General features: G+C 33.7%; 1 protein-coding gene across 2 annotated transcripts; it reads left to right on the top strand.

Moving 5' to 3' along the window:
- The first annotated feature begins 4,667 nt into the window (after positions 1 to 4,667).
- LOC143575450 (histone acetyltransferase HAC1-like) lies at positions 4,668 to 17,717 on the top strand. 2 transcript variants are annotated; one of them, XM_077059826.1, is made up of 17 exons: positions 4,668 to 4,761; positions 5,668 to 5,889; positions 6,512 to 6,617; positions 6,729 to 6,972; positions 7,070 to 7,546; positions 8,356 to 9,749; positions 9,841 to 10,137; positions 10,215 to 10,493; positions 11,470 to 11,598; positions 11,702 to 11,902; positions 11,995 to 12,137; positions 12,794 to 13,106; positions 14,461 to 14,600; positions 14,681 to 14,759; positions 15,521 to 15,913; positions 17,054 to 17,271; positions 17,350 to 17,717. In XM_077059826.1, the coding sequence occupies exons 2-17, from the start codon at positions 5,723 to 5,725 to the stop codon at positions 17,459 to 17,461; spliced, it is 4,692 nt and encodes a 1,563-aa protein (XP_076915941.1). In that variant the 5' UTR covers positions 4,668 to 4,761; positions 5,668 to 5,722; the 3' UTR covers positions 17,462 to 17,717. The 2 variants fall into 2 exon arrangements, with proteins under 2 accessions (XP_076915941.1, XP_076915942.1); XM_077059827.1 differs by having other exon boundaries at positions 8,368 to 9,749.
- Positions 17,718 to 18,017: the final 300 nt, after the last annotated feature.

Genomic DNA, 18,017 nt, shown 5'->3' on the forward strand with positions numbered 1-18,017 from the left:
AGTAAACAATTATATAAGGATTAGTCTACATTAATGTATGCATGCATGTGGGTGTATGGCATCCTCACACACACAACATATTCACAGCACACTCACATTTATACACATTTTTATAATAATAATAATACAAAATTTGTCATATTATCAAAATAATAAGAACAATAACATGCATGTATGTGGGTGTGGGCTCGGCACCCACCACACACATGCATTCAATTCAACAGCTCACACCGAACATCATGCCTACGTATAAAAACAATCCCACGACTCACCCACACATGCATATATTCATCACCTTTTATTTTTAAATGTCAATCCTTGATTATATGTGTGAAACATCAAGTTGCAAAACTAGATCAACAATACTTTGGTAGTAAGTTTTACCTTAGATTTTTGGGGTGAAGCAAAGGAAAGAAAATGAAGAATATATTTGCTAGTGGCTCTTTGGAATGCTTCTAATCCTCCTTATTTACTCCTATAAACTTTTAGACCTCCATACTTGAGTTTTTCAATAATAAGGTGAGAGGTAGATTTGAAAAATGGTGTTACAAGAATGATGGTGATAATGCATCGGATATATAGAAGAGAAAATGAAGGTAGCTTTGATGAGTTTCACTAGATTGGGGATGTGGAAGATAGTGAAGGAGTGTGGCAATTCTACACAATCTTAACAAAATCATAGAGTAATCATGATTTGCATGTCCTTGGATTGGACAAGAAGAAGAGGAAGCTGGCCATGAAATATTTTTGGAAGATTTGGTGGGGTCTCAGGTGATTAAATAGATATATCTTAAATATTGGTTTAACGTTTGGCAAATTTTAACTACTCAAACGAGTTCCGTTTTTAATAATTTTTGTCAGACTTTATCCGATTTTGGATTCCTGACGCAACAAGCCTAAGAACATAATTTTTGGTGGTGTTGGGTTTCGAGTTCATACGGTGTCCGCTACCGGCTCTCAACCGCAAACTTATTGGTTTCTGTGAAACGAAAAGTTCTAAAAATATATTTGTCACTCATGTCCACTATCTTTACTAATAATAAAATTTTCCGGGTTGACCCCGACTATTTTGGACTTTCAACTTCCCGGGGTATCGCCAGTGTTCGTTACGCGCAATGTTCGTTACGCGACAAATTTAACCTTTTTGAATTTAAACAAATATAGCACACATATTTTGAAGACTTTGGAATAAAATATTATTATTTTATTTATTACAATATTTTATTTAGATAAGCACTGTTACATTAGTCGCGGTTAAGGCTAAATTTTACGGGGTTACACAATTTGTAGATCACTTAAGATAGGTGTAGTAAGAGCAAGCTAGTGCATTCGATTGTATTACGGATGTTGCAATAGGTGGTAGGCGGTTGCAGGTGGGTGCAGATAAGGTGGGAGGTAGCTGGTGGTTATAGGTGGGTGGTAGTGGTAGAGGTGGGAGGTGGTGGTTATGGAGAAGGTTAGAGTTTTATATAGAAGGAGGATAATGTGGTGGTGTATGTCCCTCAAATATGCTTTTTATTATTATATAAATGTCACATCAGTAACGAAACTAATAGAGTTAGGATCGACTAAGTTTGGGAGCGCCATAAACAAATAGGGTGAAAGTTGGAAGTGGTGATAACAAATAGAAAGTTCGGAGTGGTATAAGCTAACGAGTGAAAGTTAGGAGTATTAGAAACCAATATCTCTTTTTTATTTATGAAATTTTGCTGGGGTTTTATCCCATTAACTAAAAAAAATAAAAATAACATTCCATTAAAATCATTCATTCTCATCTCCTTTTTTGTTTTTTCATTCTATTTCTCTTTCACCATACTCGTTTGACAACATAAACCTGACAACCGTTGCAACCACCACTGTCTCCGACACCGTTAGCATCACTACCACCACCTGACCACCAGCGCTACCATCACCACCACCATCACCGTAGCCACCACAACAATTGTTATTGTCGCCAACACCACCGTCGCTTCTGCCTAACCACCATCGTCACCGCCGTCACCACCATCGTCGCCGCTAACATCACCATGATCGTCAATGGCGCCACCACCACCACCGTTGCCATTGCATTTACTTTTATTCCGATAATTTTAATTTTATTTTGATTTGTGGTTTTTTTATCATTTCTATTTCATTCATGCGTTTTTTTCGCTAGCAAACAACATAAAGTAATAATTTATTCCATTTTAATAAGTTAACCAAACAAGACAAATGAATGATATTGTTTTATTTCATTTCTTTGTCATTTCCATTCCTTCTTCCATTATATTCCCCCTTCATTCCATTAATCCTAATAGTAAAAATGTTTAGCTTGTAAGACTTACAAATATTGCGTACATGTAGAATGGATGTTTGATTCTTCTTTGGAGTTGTTTGCCTTCAAAAGTAGTCTCAAATCATATATTTGTAGTTTGGGGAAAAGGTTGGACAGAAGGGCATCCTCCCCCACCCATGTTCTCTAACTCTTCTTAAGTGAGATTGTAACATAATTTTATACAAGTCTGGAGATAAACGTGTTCATACTCACGGCATCCTCTCCTAGCCACGCGTCTCGCGTTGCGTTTATACTCGATGTCGTATTCAGCTGAGTACCCAAATTTTGTGCGTAGACTTTTGACAAGATTGTGCTTAAGAGAGATAAGTATGTGCTTGGTTAAAGCATTGGTTGTGTTTGGGCTTGTTTTCTCGATCGACATGGACATGCTTAAATGACCATGTTTTGGCCATTTGGCTTCTACACCGTCTTCTCTTTTTTCAATTACATGTGCTTAGTTGTTGCTCCCGATAGGCACGACCGTGCGTTGGAACCAAATTTGAGCCAGCCTAAAAGAATTTTGAAATTATATGTTGCACTTAAGTCAACTAGTGTGAGTGGGTTTTAGGCTTTTCAATCCATTGTCTTAGGGTTCATGATTGTTTGCTAGCACCTTGGTTAGTCGGGCTACCTCATGTGTGATATCCGTTGGAATTTATAAAAGTTCATTCATCGACATCATCAACAAGCTAAATACTTCAAGTTATAAGGATACACATATTGAGCATTATATGGTTTTTTTTTTACGTTTTTTGATCACTTACAATTGGACCATAATTGTTATATATTCATATTATACCGCTTAAATAAAAGTTTAACACGGACATATAAATCTCAATAGTGGTATCACTTTGAAAGCTTGCATGATAAACTTTATGAACTTTTCTCATTAATATAAATCACGATTGGAAAAAACAAATGCACGACGAAAGAAAACAACTACAAATTGAATGGAAAATTAAAAAAAAAATAATTTCTTGAGAAAAACCTATCACATCAAGCACTATCGGACTGCGTTTTGTTTGAAACACGTAAAGAATCAATTCGAACCAAATATCTCCAAAATTAATATCACTTGTAGTTTTTTGTTATTGTAACTTTAATTTAAACAGTTCCATATTTTAATTACATTATTGTGTTGTTTGCAAAGAGAAAAATAATTAATGCCATAGTTTTAGAATGGGTGAGATGATTTGGTGAATGTATTTACATGGTTTCGAGATGAGATGGAAAATGATGATGCGGTGTTGATATGAATGAGAGAGAAGTGTATGATGAGTGAAAAAGAAAAACATATATTCTTAGTTTCCCATTACTTTTAATAAAAGTGTCAACATTATCTTCCTAATTCATGTCTTATGCGTATAATCTAATGTTTAGCTCAAGAACCTACAAAAATTTAGGGTTTTTTTAGGTTCTTTTCTCCTCTCATCATTTTCCTCATAAACTATCTCCCACGATAATTTCTCTAAGGGAGTGTGTGTTTTTTTATTATTATTAACTTTTATTTTTTATCATAGTTACAAGAAACAACTTAATTTATAATAACTTTTGAAATACATAATTTTTGTTTAAGGACAAACTATGCATTGATATAAAATAAGGGAAAATTCCTTAAATAACCCTTTTGAGAAGAGAAAAAATAAGAAATAGACTAAAACCCCTACATATTATCAAAATAGCCTATTAAATTTGGACTGAGGCGAAGAGATCTGACGAAATCTTTAAACCAATAGAAATCTGACAAGTGTATTTTTTTTGAAAATTCGACGAGTTATTTGAAAATGTTGGAGGACCAGTCCATATTTTCCACTAAATATTCTTCTAAAAAACAGTCTTGTCCGACAGTTTAATAATGTTTCCTACCAGATCCTTCAAATTCCAAAAACCTGGGAAATTGTGTCTTTAAACTCAGTCTTTCAAGACGTATTTTGGGTGAATTTGTACTAAACTAAGTCCAAATTTAATGGGCTATTTTGAAAATATATAAGAATTTTGGCTATTTCACACTTTCTTTGTCCTCAAAATGGTTATTTAGAGAACTTTCTCAAAAAAATAAAGTATAATTACATTAACACACTTTATTTTTATAATTGTTTACACACCGTGCTATTGAACTTCAATAACTACAATAAAATGTCCCCAAATTTCATATGCTGTCACACGTTATCCCTAAACATAACAAAACCGAAAACTATAATTTACTAAAAAGAATAAAAATAAAAAAGCAATATTTGAGTTGCTAGGCTGTAAAAATAAGTAAATAGATATGTATTTTTACAATAATAATAATAATAATAATAATAATAATAATAATAATAATATTATTATTATTACTAAAAGCCGTACAAAGTTTCAAGCCTTTTGTATTGTCTCAGTTGGTGAGTCGCGTTGCGTCGAAATACATACGTTGCTTTCTTCCTTGCTTATCGAACAAATCAATCAAGGTATAATCAATCACTGCGATCTATTCAATTCATTATTATTATTATTATTATTATTATTATTATTATTATTATTATTATTCATTCAATTCAATCAATTTCATCGATTTCGCCTAATTCAATTTCAGCCGATGCTTCGATTCATGTTATTCTGACCTAGACGATGATTACTCTAGCTTAATTTAGCTCTCCAATTATTCAATTCTAGGTCTTGATTACACGTCAATTTAGGTTTTTTGGGATTCAATTTTGGAAATTCAATTCAATTTGCAAATTAGGGTTTCATGTTTAATCTGTAATGTTTACTGATTAAAGGTCATTGATTTTCCCCAAAAGATACCAATTTTTATCATTCATGTTAAGGGTTAAGACTCTCAATTGTTACGTATCATGTGTTCTGGTTGATTTTGAGTTTTTGAGGGTCGGGTACGGTTAAATAACACACCCCTATTCTGATTGTGGCATTTGTCTTGAAACTGAAGGTGCTTTTAATCTGAAATTGTCACATTTTACTAGGGTTTGATGTTTTGCGTAATGAAGTTTGCAATGTTGATTGATTACGGTTCATTGGTTTGAGACAAATTATATCATTGATGTTTAAAGTTAAACTCACTATTGCATATTATACATTGGCATTCTTCTGTTTGTACCATTTGACTTTAAAAATTAATTTTTATTAGGGAAAACTGAAGGTGAATCTTTATACATATGAAGTTGTAACATTTTATTAGGGTTTGATGAAATTTGCAATGTTGACTGATTAAAGTTGATTTTGATTGATTTTCCTCGAAAGAGACCAATTTCATCATGGATGTTAATAGTTAAAATCAATATTGCTCAATTGATTGCGTTTTTCTTACATATTATAACATTGGCATTCTTCTGTCTGTAGCATTTTTCATGTATTAGGAACTGTTACAGTTGGTTATGAAACATATTGTTTGTGGAAGCCAAGAGGATAAAAATGAATTTGCAAGCTCCAATAACAGGACAGTATTCAAGGCAGGTTTCGAATCAAGGCGGGACTTCGTTGCCTGCTATACAACAGCAACAGAATATGATGCAGAACTCTGAAGGTGGGCCGCGCGCTCAAATAACTGTGGAGGCAAGACAGCTTATAACAAAACAGATGTAAGTTGTTTTTCATTGTTTTTATATGAAAAACATGTTTTTTGTGTGTAGGAATTTCTGTATGCCTAAAGTGCCTGATTGTCACTAATTTACTATACTAGTGTTTGATGGAGTTATTGTACGTGTTGAGAACTATTGAATGTGTTAGGAACTATCGACAACATTTAGTTGGTACTTTGTTTGTTTGTTTGCTTGTTTGTTTAGGTTACAAATACTTATATTCTTTTAAGTTACTTTTGTAAAAGTTTAATGAAGTGTTTTGTTTGTGTCTGTTTGGTAAGAAAAGGGTTGCTAATAAGTGTGTTTGGAAGTTGAGAAAGCAACAATAATTGAAAATCAGTGATAATAATGTTTAGGTATTGGCTTCTTTGTTTATTGTACCTTTGTTATGTGATAATAACATTAAATCAACTATTGCTTCTGCATTCTTGTAATGTTGATGAGGATAGCTAATTTTGGATAAAAAAAGCTTGATTCTCATCTTTTATAATATCTTGAAGCATCATGGATCAATTTTAATGTTTAGTTCAGATTTATTTTTTGCAATGCTCTTCATGAATTAGTGTTACACGATGTCTTTTTCTTGATCATTTCCTGATGAAAAATATAAATTTTGTTCTAGCTATAAGTTTATCATTCAGCGAGTAAATCGAGGGAATCCTCCAAAAGGTATAACGGATACCGTCAGACGATTGGAGGCTGGCTTATTCAAAGATGCTACATCAAAGGTTTGCTAATTGTTTACTTACGTTACATATGATTTATTTTCACTTGATGTCTTCATATTGCAGTAATATATATATACACTCATTTTAAACAAACGTATTTTTTTCTGTTAGGAGGACTATTTGAATTTAGAAACACTGGCAAACCGTTTACAAGCTCTGCTTAAACGAAGCAGCAGTCAAAATCAACGATATCAACAAGGCAATGCTAATGTTCCAATGGGAACAATGATTCCAACACCTGGCATTCCACAAAGTGGAAACTCAAATAACATGATGTCATCAGTTGCCAATCAGAGCAGCTTTTCCATGAATACCCCAGGGCCTTCTAGAAGCATGCATACTGGGTCATTTGATGGTATTTACTCTCTTTCTAGTTCTTACAAGTTTATTTATAATATTTTCATCTTTCATTAGAACAATGTACAATTGTAGATTTATATCCACTTTTTCAGGAGGTTTAACAGACGGATCTCAACAAGCGATGTCTAATTTTTCATTACCGGGTGGTGGACAAAGAATTAGCAGCCAAATGATGCCTACTCCTGGATTTAATAATAATAATAACAGCACAAGTAACCAATCGTATGTGAAAATGGAGCCGACTAATAATGTTTCTGCTATTTCAAATGGTGACTCGGCAATGGTGACTCAGCCAATGCAACAGAAGCAACAAGCTGGTGGTCAAAACAGCAGGATCTTGCATAACCTGGGAAGTCATATGGGTGGGGGGATAAGGTCAACTTTGACTCAAAAACCATATGGGTTTCCAAATGGGTCGTTAAACGGTAACTTAGGGATGATCGGTAAAAGTTCACAGATGGTTAATAGTTTGGGTAACTCTGAAGGGTTTTTGACAGATTCTCTTTATGGAAACTCTTCTAAACTAATGCCACAATATTTCGATCAACATCAAGGACAAGTTTCTCAGGGTACTCTTTCTGCACACACACATATGCTGGGGGGGGGGGGGGGGTCATCTTGGATTGACTCGAAACGTTTTTGGCTATTTTTTGCTCATTGTGTGTTAAAGATATAACTACAGAGAATATTTGGCTTGTAAATGAACTGAATGGACACGAAAGTAGAATGTTCTTGTTTGTTTGTTTAACTTTAATTGAACAAACACGAACAAGTAAATGAACAGACTTTTCTTCTTCGTGTTCGTTCGTTAAGAAAATGAACATGTTCATTTATGTTTGTTTGTTAACAATATAGATGAACAGTTAACAAAAGAACATAACTAAACATAGATGAATTTAAATTATTGAGCTAAAACTAGTTATAAGTATGGTGACTAACAATGTGTTCAGCTTGAAAAGCTATTAAAACTAGATTAAGTTGTAATGGGCCAAAAAGTTTAAATGGATGTATTAACGAACTTAAACAAACATAAATGAATGTAAAGTTGTAAAACGAGTTTAAATGAACAAAAGAGACACGTTTCCTTGTTCATTTATTTAACTAAATGAACAATAATTTTCTTCATGTTCGTATGTTTATTAAATAAACAAACATCCTGCTGAACGGTTTATGAACTGTTCACTGAATGTTCAGTTTGTTTACACATGTAGAAGATATTGTTTTCTCAAAAATAATCTATTTGTGAATGAAGTGATTTAGTAGGTTGTATGTTGACAATACACTTTGAATGACTTTGGACATGTTTTACTAAATCTTTTGATTCATCTCGTGTGACCCTTTAGAGATAAAATGATCTGAATTATCTTAAATTTGTTAGGTGATGGATCAGGAAACTTCTTTGTCCCAACAACCTCATCTGCATCAATAATGAATATGAACCCTAATTTATCGACATTACAAAGAACAAGCTCCCCATTGGTGGTTAATCAGTCAAACTTGCACACTTCTGATCAGTCTGCAGGTGTGAAGTCTTCAATGGATCAATCAGAAGAGATGAACTTTCAGTCTCAGCATTTACAGAATCAGCAACAACTCATTCAATCTCAAAGACAACAGAATCAGCAGAATCAACGTTTACCTTATGGGCAATCTCAGATGATATCTGATCTAGGTAATAGAGTTAAATCAGAACCACACGCTTATCATCAATTCCAGTCATCCAGAGGTGGTCAGTTACATGCTATTTCATCTGGTTCTCAAGATATGTCTGTAGTAATGCCACAAGCTTCAGAGAAGCAGCAGCAGATAGGTGGTCAATGGCATCCCAGATTACAAGAACCGAACAAACAATTAGGTAATTCATCAAATGAGTTGAAAACTGAAGAGGGTTTTCAAGATCAGATTCAAAGGAACGGTCTGTCTTCAGAAACATCAATGGCTGCCAATGCACCAGTCGATCCATCATCTGCCCAACAAACAAAGTTCAGGAATCAAATAAGATGGCTTTTGTTCATGCTACATGCTCGGAATTGTGTTTATTCACCTGGAAAATGCCCTGCTATTCACTGCGTTTTTGTTCAGAAACTTTGTAAACATATTGTGTCGTGCAATGATGTCACTCAATGCCAGTATCCTCGTTGTCATAAGTCAAGGGAGTTGCTTCATCATTATAAGCAATGCAAAGATGAAAGTTGTCCTGTGTGTGTTCCTGTAAAGCTCTTTGCGCAACAAAACAGTGTCCACCAAACAAACATCCCACCATCAGGAAATGGCTCATGTGACTATACTTCAGAAGATTTGCGTCCTTCTATTAAACGTTTGAAGATCGAGCCATCACCAGCTGCTCAAAGTGAAAACCAAAACCATAACCAAAACCAGAGTCAAAACCAAAATCCTAATCCGATTCTACCCGTTTTAATCCCTGCTACATCTGAGGGCCTTCAGGATCGTGACACATGTCAACCCCTAAAAAACGAGGTTAAACTAGAAGCTTCTACAAGTTCTATGCAAGGAACAGTGAAGATGACTAAGGAGAACAATGAGGGTGCTTCACACATGTCAAATGAGGGTACTGGTTTCCCTAAGCAAGAGTTTTATAAGGCAGAGAAAGTGGCGGGCCCGGTTAAACAGGATGACATGGCACTTGCTGCTGAGTCATCTTCTGGGACCAAATCTGGGAAGCCAAAGATCAAGGGAGTATCGATGACAGAATTGTTCACACCAGAGCAGGTTCGAGAGCATATAACTGGTCTCAGGCAGTGGGTTGGCCAGGTCAGCTTCTAAATATAAAGATAATTGTTTCATATAACAGGTAACGCTTGTATAAATCTAAACATAATGTTCATTATTTGTTCTGTTACAGAGTAAAGCAAAGGTAGAAAAGAATCAAGCTATGGAGTTCTCCATGAATGAAAACTCTTGTCAGTTATGTGCAGTTGAAAAGCTCAATTTTGAACCACCACCAATATATTGTTCACCCTGTGGGGCCCGCATCAAAAGAAATGCAATGTTTTACACTTGGGGGAGTGGTGAGACACGCCATTTTTTCTGTATTCCATGTTATAACGAGTCCCGTGGGGACACGATAAGTGTTGATGGAACTAATATTTTGAAAGCAAGGCTAGAGAAAAAGAAAAATGACGAGGAAACTGAAGAACCGGTATTTTTTTTATTATGCTATCTTTGTTTTAATTTTTGTATTTTGTAAATGTCTAATATTTTTGAATCATTTTACAGTGGGTTCAATGTGACAAATGTGAATCTTGGCAACATCAAATATGCACATTGTTTAATGGTCGGAGAGATGATGGGGGTCAAGCGGAGTACACTTGCCCTAATTGTTATGTGGAAGAAGTTGAAAGAGGAGAGCGGGTTCCACTGCCCCAGAGTGCTCTTCTTGGAGCTAAAGATTTACCAAGAACCATTCTTAGTGATCACATAGAGAACAGATTGTTTAAAAGATTGAAGCAGGAAAGATTAGATAGAGCAAGATTTCAAGGGAAAAGTTATGATGAGGTAATGTGAATGTAACCTTGTAAAATTAGAAACTAAGTAAAATAGCATATTCACCCATTTCATTATAAACAAGTGTGAATATTACCAATCTATCGTTATTTTTCTCAAAACTTTAAAATTTCATCTTTATCCTTTTCTAACCTTTAATGTTTATATTCATTTATCAACAGTATTTTTCTCATAATATAAGATTTGTTCATTTCATTAACGCACCCACGATAAGTCTTGAGATTTAGATAGGGGTGTTCTGAAAATTCGATTCGGATTCGAAAAATTCGAAATTCGACTCAATTCGAATTCGATTATCAAGGTTCGAATTCAGTTTTAAAAAATTGGAAATTAATTCGATTCGAATGCGAGTCAAGTAATCGAATTCGAATCGAATACGGATTTATAATGTTCGATTCGATTCAAAATGCAAATTCAAATTATACTATATTTTGGCCAAAATCTAAAATAATCCATTAGTTAATATCTATCTATAAGTCCATTATTATAACATTACCAAGCTCAAATGGTCAATAGCCTGTACTAGTTATTTCTAATATTTAACCTACCTTGAATCTTACCAAGACCCCACTGATAGATTTTGCTATTTGTGGGATATACTGGGTATGGTTGTTGAATCAAACTGAGTTTATTCGAATTCGATTCAACTTTCAAATACAAATTGAACTGAATTTCGATTTGGGCAAAATTATTTCAATACGAATTCAAATCAAATTAATCAACTTTAAATCAATTTCAATTCGGTTAATATGAAAATTCTGTTCATATGAAATATAAATTATTTTAAAGAAATGAGGGTGTAATGGTCATATTTAAATTGTATTCAATAAACTGGGTATATATTCTATGTTAGTTTCTAGGGGTATATATGATATCTTAAATTTGGGTTGGATATATATGAAATTCTCCCAGTTTTTCTTTTAGTCACAAACTCGATCCAAATTCTGATGCTTTATGATGTTATTAGGTTCCTGGAGCAGAAGCACTTGTTGTCAGAGTAGTATCATCTGTGGATAAAAAGTTGGAAGTTAAACCGCGGTTCCTTGAGATTTTTCAAGAGGAAAATTACCCACCAGAATTTCCATATAAATCTAAGGTATGCACATAAACAATAATAATATTTAAGTATAACTGCATTCATTTAATTAAAGTTCATGAACCAAGATTGACAATATACTAAACCCTGTTACTTCTTTTAGGTTGTTTTATTATTCCAGAAAATCGAAGGGGTAGAAGTATGTCTTTTTGGCATGTATGTTCAAGAATTTGGAGCTGAATGTGAGCAGCCAAATCATCGCCGCGTTTATCTCTCGTATTTGGATTCAGTCAAGTATTTTAGGCCCGAAATAAGAACTGTTACAGGAGAAGCTCTGCGTACATTCGTATACCATGAAATTCTGGTAAGTTTATATATATATATATATAATATATATCCCCAGATTATATCTCAAATTATTATTATAAAAAGACTGAAATCTTACTATTTTCTCAGATTGGTTACCTAGAATATTGCAAGTTACGCGGGTTCACAAGTTGTTATATATGGGCATGTCCTCCGTTAAAGGGTGAAGATTATATCTTATATTGCCATCCTGAAATTCAAAAGACACCAAAATCAGATAAACTAAGAGAATGGTAAGTGGTTATGTTAAATTAAAATGAATTAGTTACACATATGGTCTCTGTGGCTTGGCCATATTGCAACATCAGTCCCCATGTTTAAATATTACAACTTGAGAATTTAGATCAACTGTTTGAACGAATGTAACACTGATGGTACCTGAATGGATGAAGGTTAGCTTTTTTCGTTTAATTTTTAAAAAATGACCAAATTACTTGTGGAATATTGAAAAACAAAAGACAAGTAACATATTCGAACACTCAAGTGTTGGTGGGTTTGGGTGTTAGTGAATCCCACCATTTGAAGTGATTTTTATATATTTATTTTGGGTGTTGGATCCTCTTAAATATGTATATTTTTTATTTTTTATTTTTTAGTATTAGATTTTTTGATTTTATATTTTTAATAGTTAATTAAACGGATGGTTCTTGTGGTATACCCATATTGCAAGTTTTGTCCTTAACTTTGAGGAATTACCTCTATGGTCCATATCAGGATCAATGGTGTTACCTTTGTGCAACGAGTTGGTTTAAAGTTGTAATTTTTGAAACCTGGGGACTAAAGCTGCTCCATGACCAAAATACCCTTAGGACTATTTGTGTGATTTGTTCAACTTAAAATGTGAACTGTTACAGACTGTCTGACGTGGATTATTGATTTTTATTATCAGGTATTTGTCAATGTTGAAAAAGGCTACAAAGGAAAATATTGTGGTGGATTTGACAAATTTATACGACCATTTTTTTGTACAATCGGGTGAATGTAGAGCTAAAGTTACCGCATCTCGGTTGCCATATTTTGATGGAGATTACTGGCCCGGTGCTGCTGAGGATATAATATTTGAGCTTCGTCAAGAAGAAGATGGAAGAAAACATAATAGAAAAGGGCCAATGAAAAGGACCATTACAAAGCGAGCTCTTAAAGCTTCAGGTCAAACCGATCTTTCTTCAAATGCTTCTAAAGATCTGCTACTCATGCATCGGGTAATTTGTTTCTTCAATTTATTATTCATGCATTTAATTAGATACAATTTATAATATGATCATTATCCCCTTCTCTTTTTCTATATACTCACAAGATATGACATCTTAATGCAAGTTTTAAGGTAAGGGTATAAATGTCATTAGTTTAAATCAATTTCAGATAGCGGTGAAAACTTGCATAATATCATATTTACTCAATCAGAAAAGTTAATATCTAATATACGCATTCAAAATGCTTAAAATTTCATATTTACCCAATTCGTTAAAATACAACTTATAATAAAACCAATGTATTCTTTTTCTCCTTACATTTCTAACACTGACATCTTAATGCAAGTTTTAAGGTAAGGTATAAACATCGTAAATTTGGAAACAAGTTTATTTGATATTATATATTTTTTTTGTTGGGTGAATTTGATATTGTTTTGAAATTTTTTTATCTGATGCATAGGGATGCTTTTTTCTCTTCAATTTATGTTTTCATAAAAAAAGGGCAATTTTACAGATGAAAACTTGCGTAATATCATATTTACCCATATCATTAAATCCAGTTAATGATTTGACCATTATACCTTGTAGGAAAAAATCCTGATTAAAGTTCACATGTGAAAAAGAGAAAAAGATTTAGAGATAAAGAGAGTGAGTTAAAGTCAGTTAAGAAGAGTTTGAATTTGAATGTCTAGTCTATTAGTTAGAGCGATCGGGTTTTTGATCTATTTATTGGTTTAATAATGTTTTAGTTAGAATAGGATTAGGTTATTGGTTAGTTGGAATATCTAGTAAGTTTATGTTGAGTTAGAGTTAGAATAGGATTAGCTAATGGTTAGTTGGTTTATAGGTAAGTTTAAGTCGAGTTAGAGTCGGGTTATGTTTGAGTCATATAAACATAGGTCTAGGGATGTTTGTCTTTTGTATCAAATCAAGTTTTTTTTATTGTAAGTTTATTAATCATTATTCATGTTTATCTTAAGATCTGATCATTCTATTTAGTTTTTTTTTGTTGTTTATCGATCTGGGCCATCATACTCTTCCTTTGTCTTCTTAAACTTTAAACTCTGATTTCTTAATGCACTTTCTATGGTAAGGGTATAAATGTCATAATTTTGATTATATCTGATATTGTAATTTTGACCAGTAAATATGATAGTATCGAGTTTTTAAAGGGATATATGAAATTACTCAAAAAAAGATCATAATTATTGCATCTTACATTGGCATGAATTCTTTGATTGTAGAAATATAGATTGTCTGATTACTGTTGGAACTTGAAATATATTATAAACATGAACGGATTCATATTATTTAACAAGTGTGCATTTGTATAATAGTATTTTGTACATTGTTCTTTTTACAGCTTGGTGAAACAATATCCCCAATGAAGGAAGATTTCATCATGGTTCACTTGCAGCACTCATGTACTCATTGCTGTCTTCTAATGGTCTCCGGGACCCGCTGGGTTTGCAACAATTGCAAAAACTTTCAGCTCTGCACTCGGTAACCACATTTTGATGGTGTCTATTAAAATATATTATATGTAACGTAAATTGATGGCTGTGTATGTTTGTTTGTTTCAGGTGCTATGAAGTTGAACAAACTCGGGAGGAGAGGGAGAAACATCCTATTAACCAAAGGGTCAAGCATCCACTTTATCCTGTAAGTTCATATTCAAATTTAAAATGTTCCACCGATTTGAGGCACAATTTTAGGATATAAATAAATAGGTAGTTGATTCTTTTTTTGATTTATCAATCACTTTAAACAACTTACCTAAAAATAATCGGATTAACAAAATTAACTCCAATCTATAGCTTTATAAATATCGACAGTTGGTTATTATGCATATCACAAACCAAGAACAAAAGAGTCAAGAGGTTAGCAACAGTAAAGCATGTATATTTATTATTGATTTTTTAGATTCTGTTGTGACTTCTCTTAATTGAAGGTTTAGATACATAAATTCATCATATTTTAAAATACGTATTTTTTATTCCAAGTTCTTTTTTTGTTTGATTTTTATGCTCTCTTAGTTGTGCTTTTGGTTGGTGTTTTATGCTTTGGCTTTGTTAATTGAAGCCACCTTTGAGTTATTTGCTGCCATAGCTCCTTGAGGTTTTTGCTGAGTTCTTTTAAGTGCCCTTTTTTTTTGTTGAGCTAGGCTTCGGAGCCTTTGCTATTTGATAATTATGTATAGTTATATACATAACTGCATATTAAAAAAAATAAAATAAAATGGATATAAACAGCCCCTGCCGGACCGTTAAACCACCAAAACTAAACCAAGAACAAATTTTATAAATCTCAAAAACTTTCTTGGTTTGGTCCGGTTCAGTTGGTTTCAACCATTTGTCTATGCACAACTAAATTTTAAGGCTATTTACTTATTTGATTATGTTTATAATGTATTAACTTTGCAGAAGGAAATCAAAGATGTACCTACCGATACAAAAGATAGAGACGAAATTCTAGAGAGTGAGTTCTTTGATACCCGACAAGCGTTTCTTAACCTTTGCCAAGGAAATCATTATCAATACGATACGTTAAGACGCGCTAAACATTCATCAATGATGGCATTATATCATCTTCACAACCCAACGGCTCCCGCATTTGTGATTAATTGCATAATATGTCGGCTTGATATTGAAACGGGCCAAGGTTGGCGCTGTGAGATCTGCCCTGATTATGATATATGCAATGCATGTTATCTCAAAAATAGAGGCATTGATCATCCTCATAAGCTGACTCAACATACCTCGATTGCTGAGCGCGATGCACAAAACAAAGAAGCCCGCCAACAACGAGTTGTTCAGGTAATGTATAGTCTAGGAGTGTTAATTGTGTCTTGTTGGTGGGTTCAAATGTTCAACCCGAACACATCCCATATTTTTATTTGTGTCAAAAACGTCAACGCTATCCCGCACACCTAAAATTGTCACATGGGTTAAACCGGTCATAAATGGCTTGTTGGTCGACCTGTTTAAGTAAGCAGGTTAAACATGCCAACTCTTAACATCATCTGTTTAGTTAAACAGGTCAACCATAGCACGAACCATTTAGCTAATCAGTTCTACAGAACAAGACCTGTTTCGTTAAACAAGCGAACCGGAACACAATCTGTTTAGTTAAACAGGTCAACCCTAGCATCCCTCATTTAACTAAATAGCTCAACCAAACTGACCCATTCATGAGACTACTCCTATCGCGGGAGTATAGGTGGGTCGGTCGGCCAAGATTGTGTGAAAGAAAAACCAAAAATCAATTTAATAGTCCGACCAAGTCGCTACACTGACTTGTAGTCGGTTGCCAATAAAGTAGGGGGCCCTCCATGTGGAACATATTATCTTATTAAATAGTGAAATTACCAAACGTTAAACAGAGCTATTCATATACATATTATTTTGGCACATGCAAAATTCATATGGTGTTTATATTGTTGTAATAAAACATATCAAATAAAAAATATAGTTCAATTTAATTCAAGAAAATATAATAAAAATACGAAAATATATTTTCAATAAATTTCTACCCACATCGTAGAGAACTTTTTTTATATTTAAAGGTTTTTTAAAATCCAAAGTTATTTTTAATACAATTAAAACTAATCATAATATATATTTTATTCAATAGAAAAATGGTTGATTGGGTTGTGAATGGAAGTGAAAATTTGATTTTGGTTGGGCTGTATACGTGGAAGGGGAAGAGAGAGAAATTAATATTTTAATGAAAAGTTGGGTTGTGTTGGGTTGTGAATGGGAATAGTCTGAACGTGTCAATTCAAACACGACCCATTTAACTAAACAGGTAAACCCGAAGGTGACCCATTTTTTAAACGGGTTAGATATGTGAACCCAGACTCGGATTTCTTTCGTGTTCTGTTAGAAATCGTCATCCTTATTTTTGTACAAGATTTCTTTTACTTGTTTCTTGTAACATGGTTGGATTGATTGCAGCTAAGGAAGATGCTTGATCTTTTGGTACACGCATCCCAATGCAAAGCGGGTCAATGCCAGTATCCAAATTGTAGAAAGGTGAAGGGACTTTTCAGACACGGAATGCAATGCAAGGTACGTGCATCCGGTGGTTGCCCCCTCTGCAAGAAAATGTGGCATCTTCTTCAGCTTCATGCGCGCGCTTGTAAAGACTCGCCTTGCACCGTGCCCCGTTGCAGGTACATTTTCATTTCTTTTATTATTATAGTTATTGTTGTTATCAAGTATATATATATATAATTTGTATTGTACAACAGGGATCTGAGGGAACATTTGAGAAGGCTGACCCAACAGGCGGATAGCAGGAGGCGGGCGGCTGTTATGGAGATGATGAGGCAGCGGGCGGCTGAGGTTGCTAGTAGCAGTTGATGATGAAGCTGTAAATATACAACATGAGTCAGTGTACAGTTACAGTTTTGATTAGTTGAATTTTCTTTCAAGTGATTTTTGGAATGGGACAGCTGCTGCAGCAGGTAGCTGGGCTGGCTACTACATAGGGAATTAGGAATAGAAGGAACAAGCAAGTACAAAGTGACTTTAACTTTTAAGAATTTAAACAGAATTTGTTTTAAATATTATCTTATCTTGGGGTTCTTTGTATGCTAGTGACTTTACCTTAAGTAGTTATGCAAGTATATCTTATTTTAAAAGGCGCGCCTGCAAATTGCTTGATTTAGGTCAGTTTGAACACCGTAAGCGCATTGCAAATAAAGATTATTTTCTAAATTTTCTAAAAAGTTCTACAAAACTAGAGTTTAAGAGTAAACTACCAAACTACCCGTGCGCTATTTTTTGTTTATAATAATAACCAAACTGTCAATTTTATTTAAGATATAATGTATAACATTTTTTACACTATACGTATTCGTATGACATTTCTCATTATATGGCATTTATCTTAATGTACGCAAACCGTAAATTTTAT

Source organism: Bidens hawaiensis, unplaced genomic scaffold (assembly GCF_021521415.1).
Source record: "Bidens hawaiensis isolate Kalapana, Puna unplaced genomic scaffold, B.hawaiensis_p1.1 tig00027432_1, whole genome shotgun sequence".
In the NCBI taxonomy this organism is placed as follows: Eukaryota; Viridiplantae; Streptophyta; class Magnoliopsida; order Asterales; family Asteraceae; genus Bidens; species Bidens hawaiensis.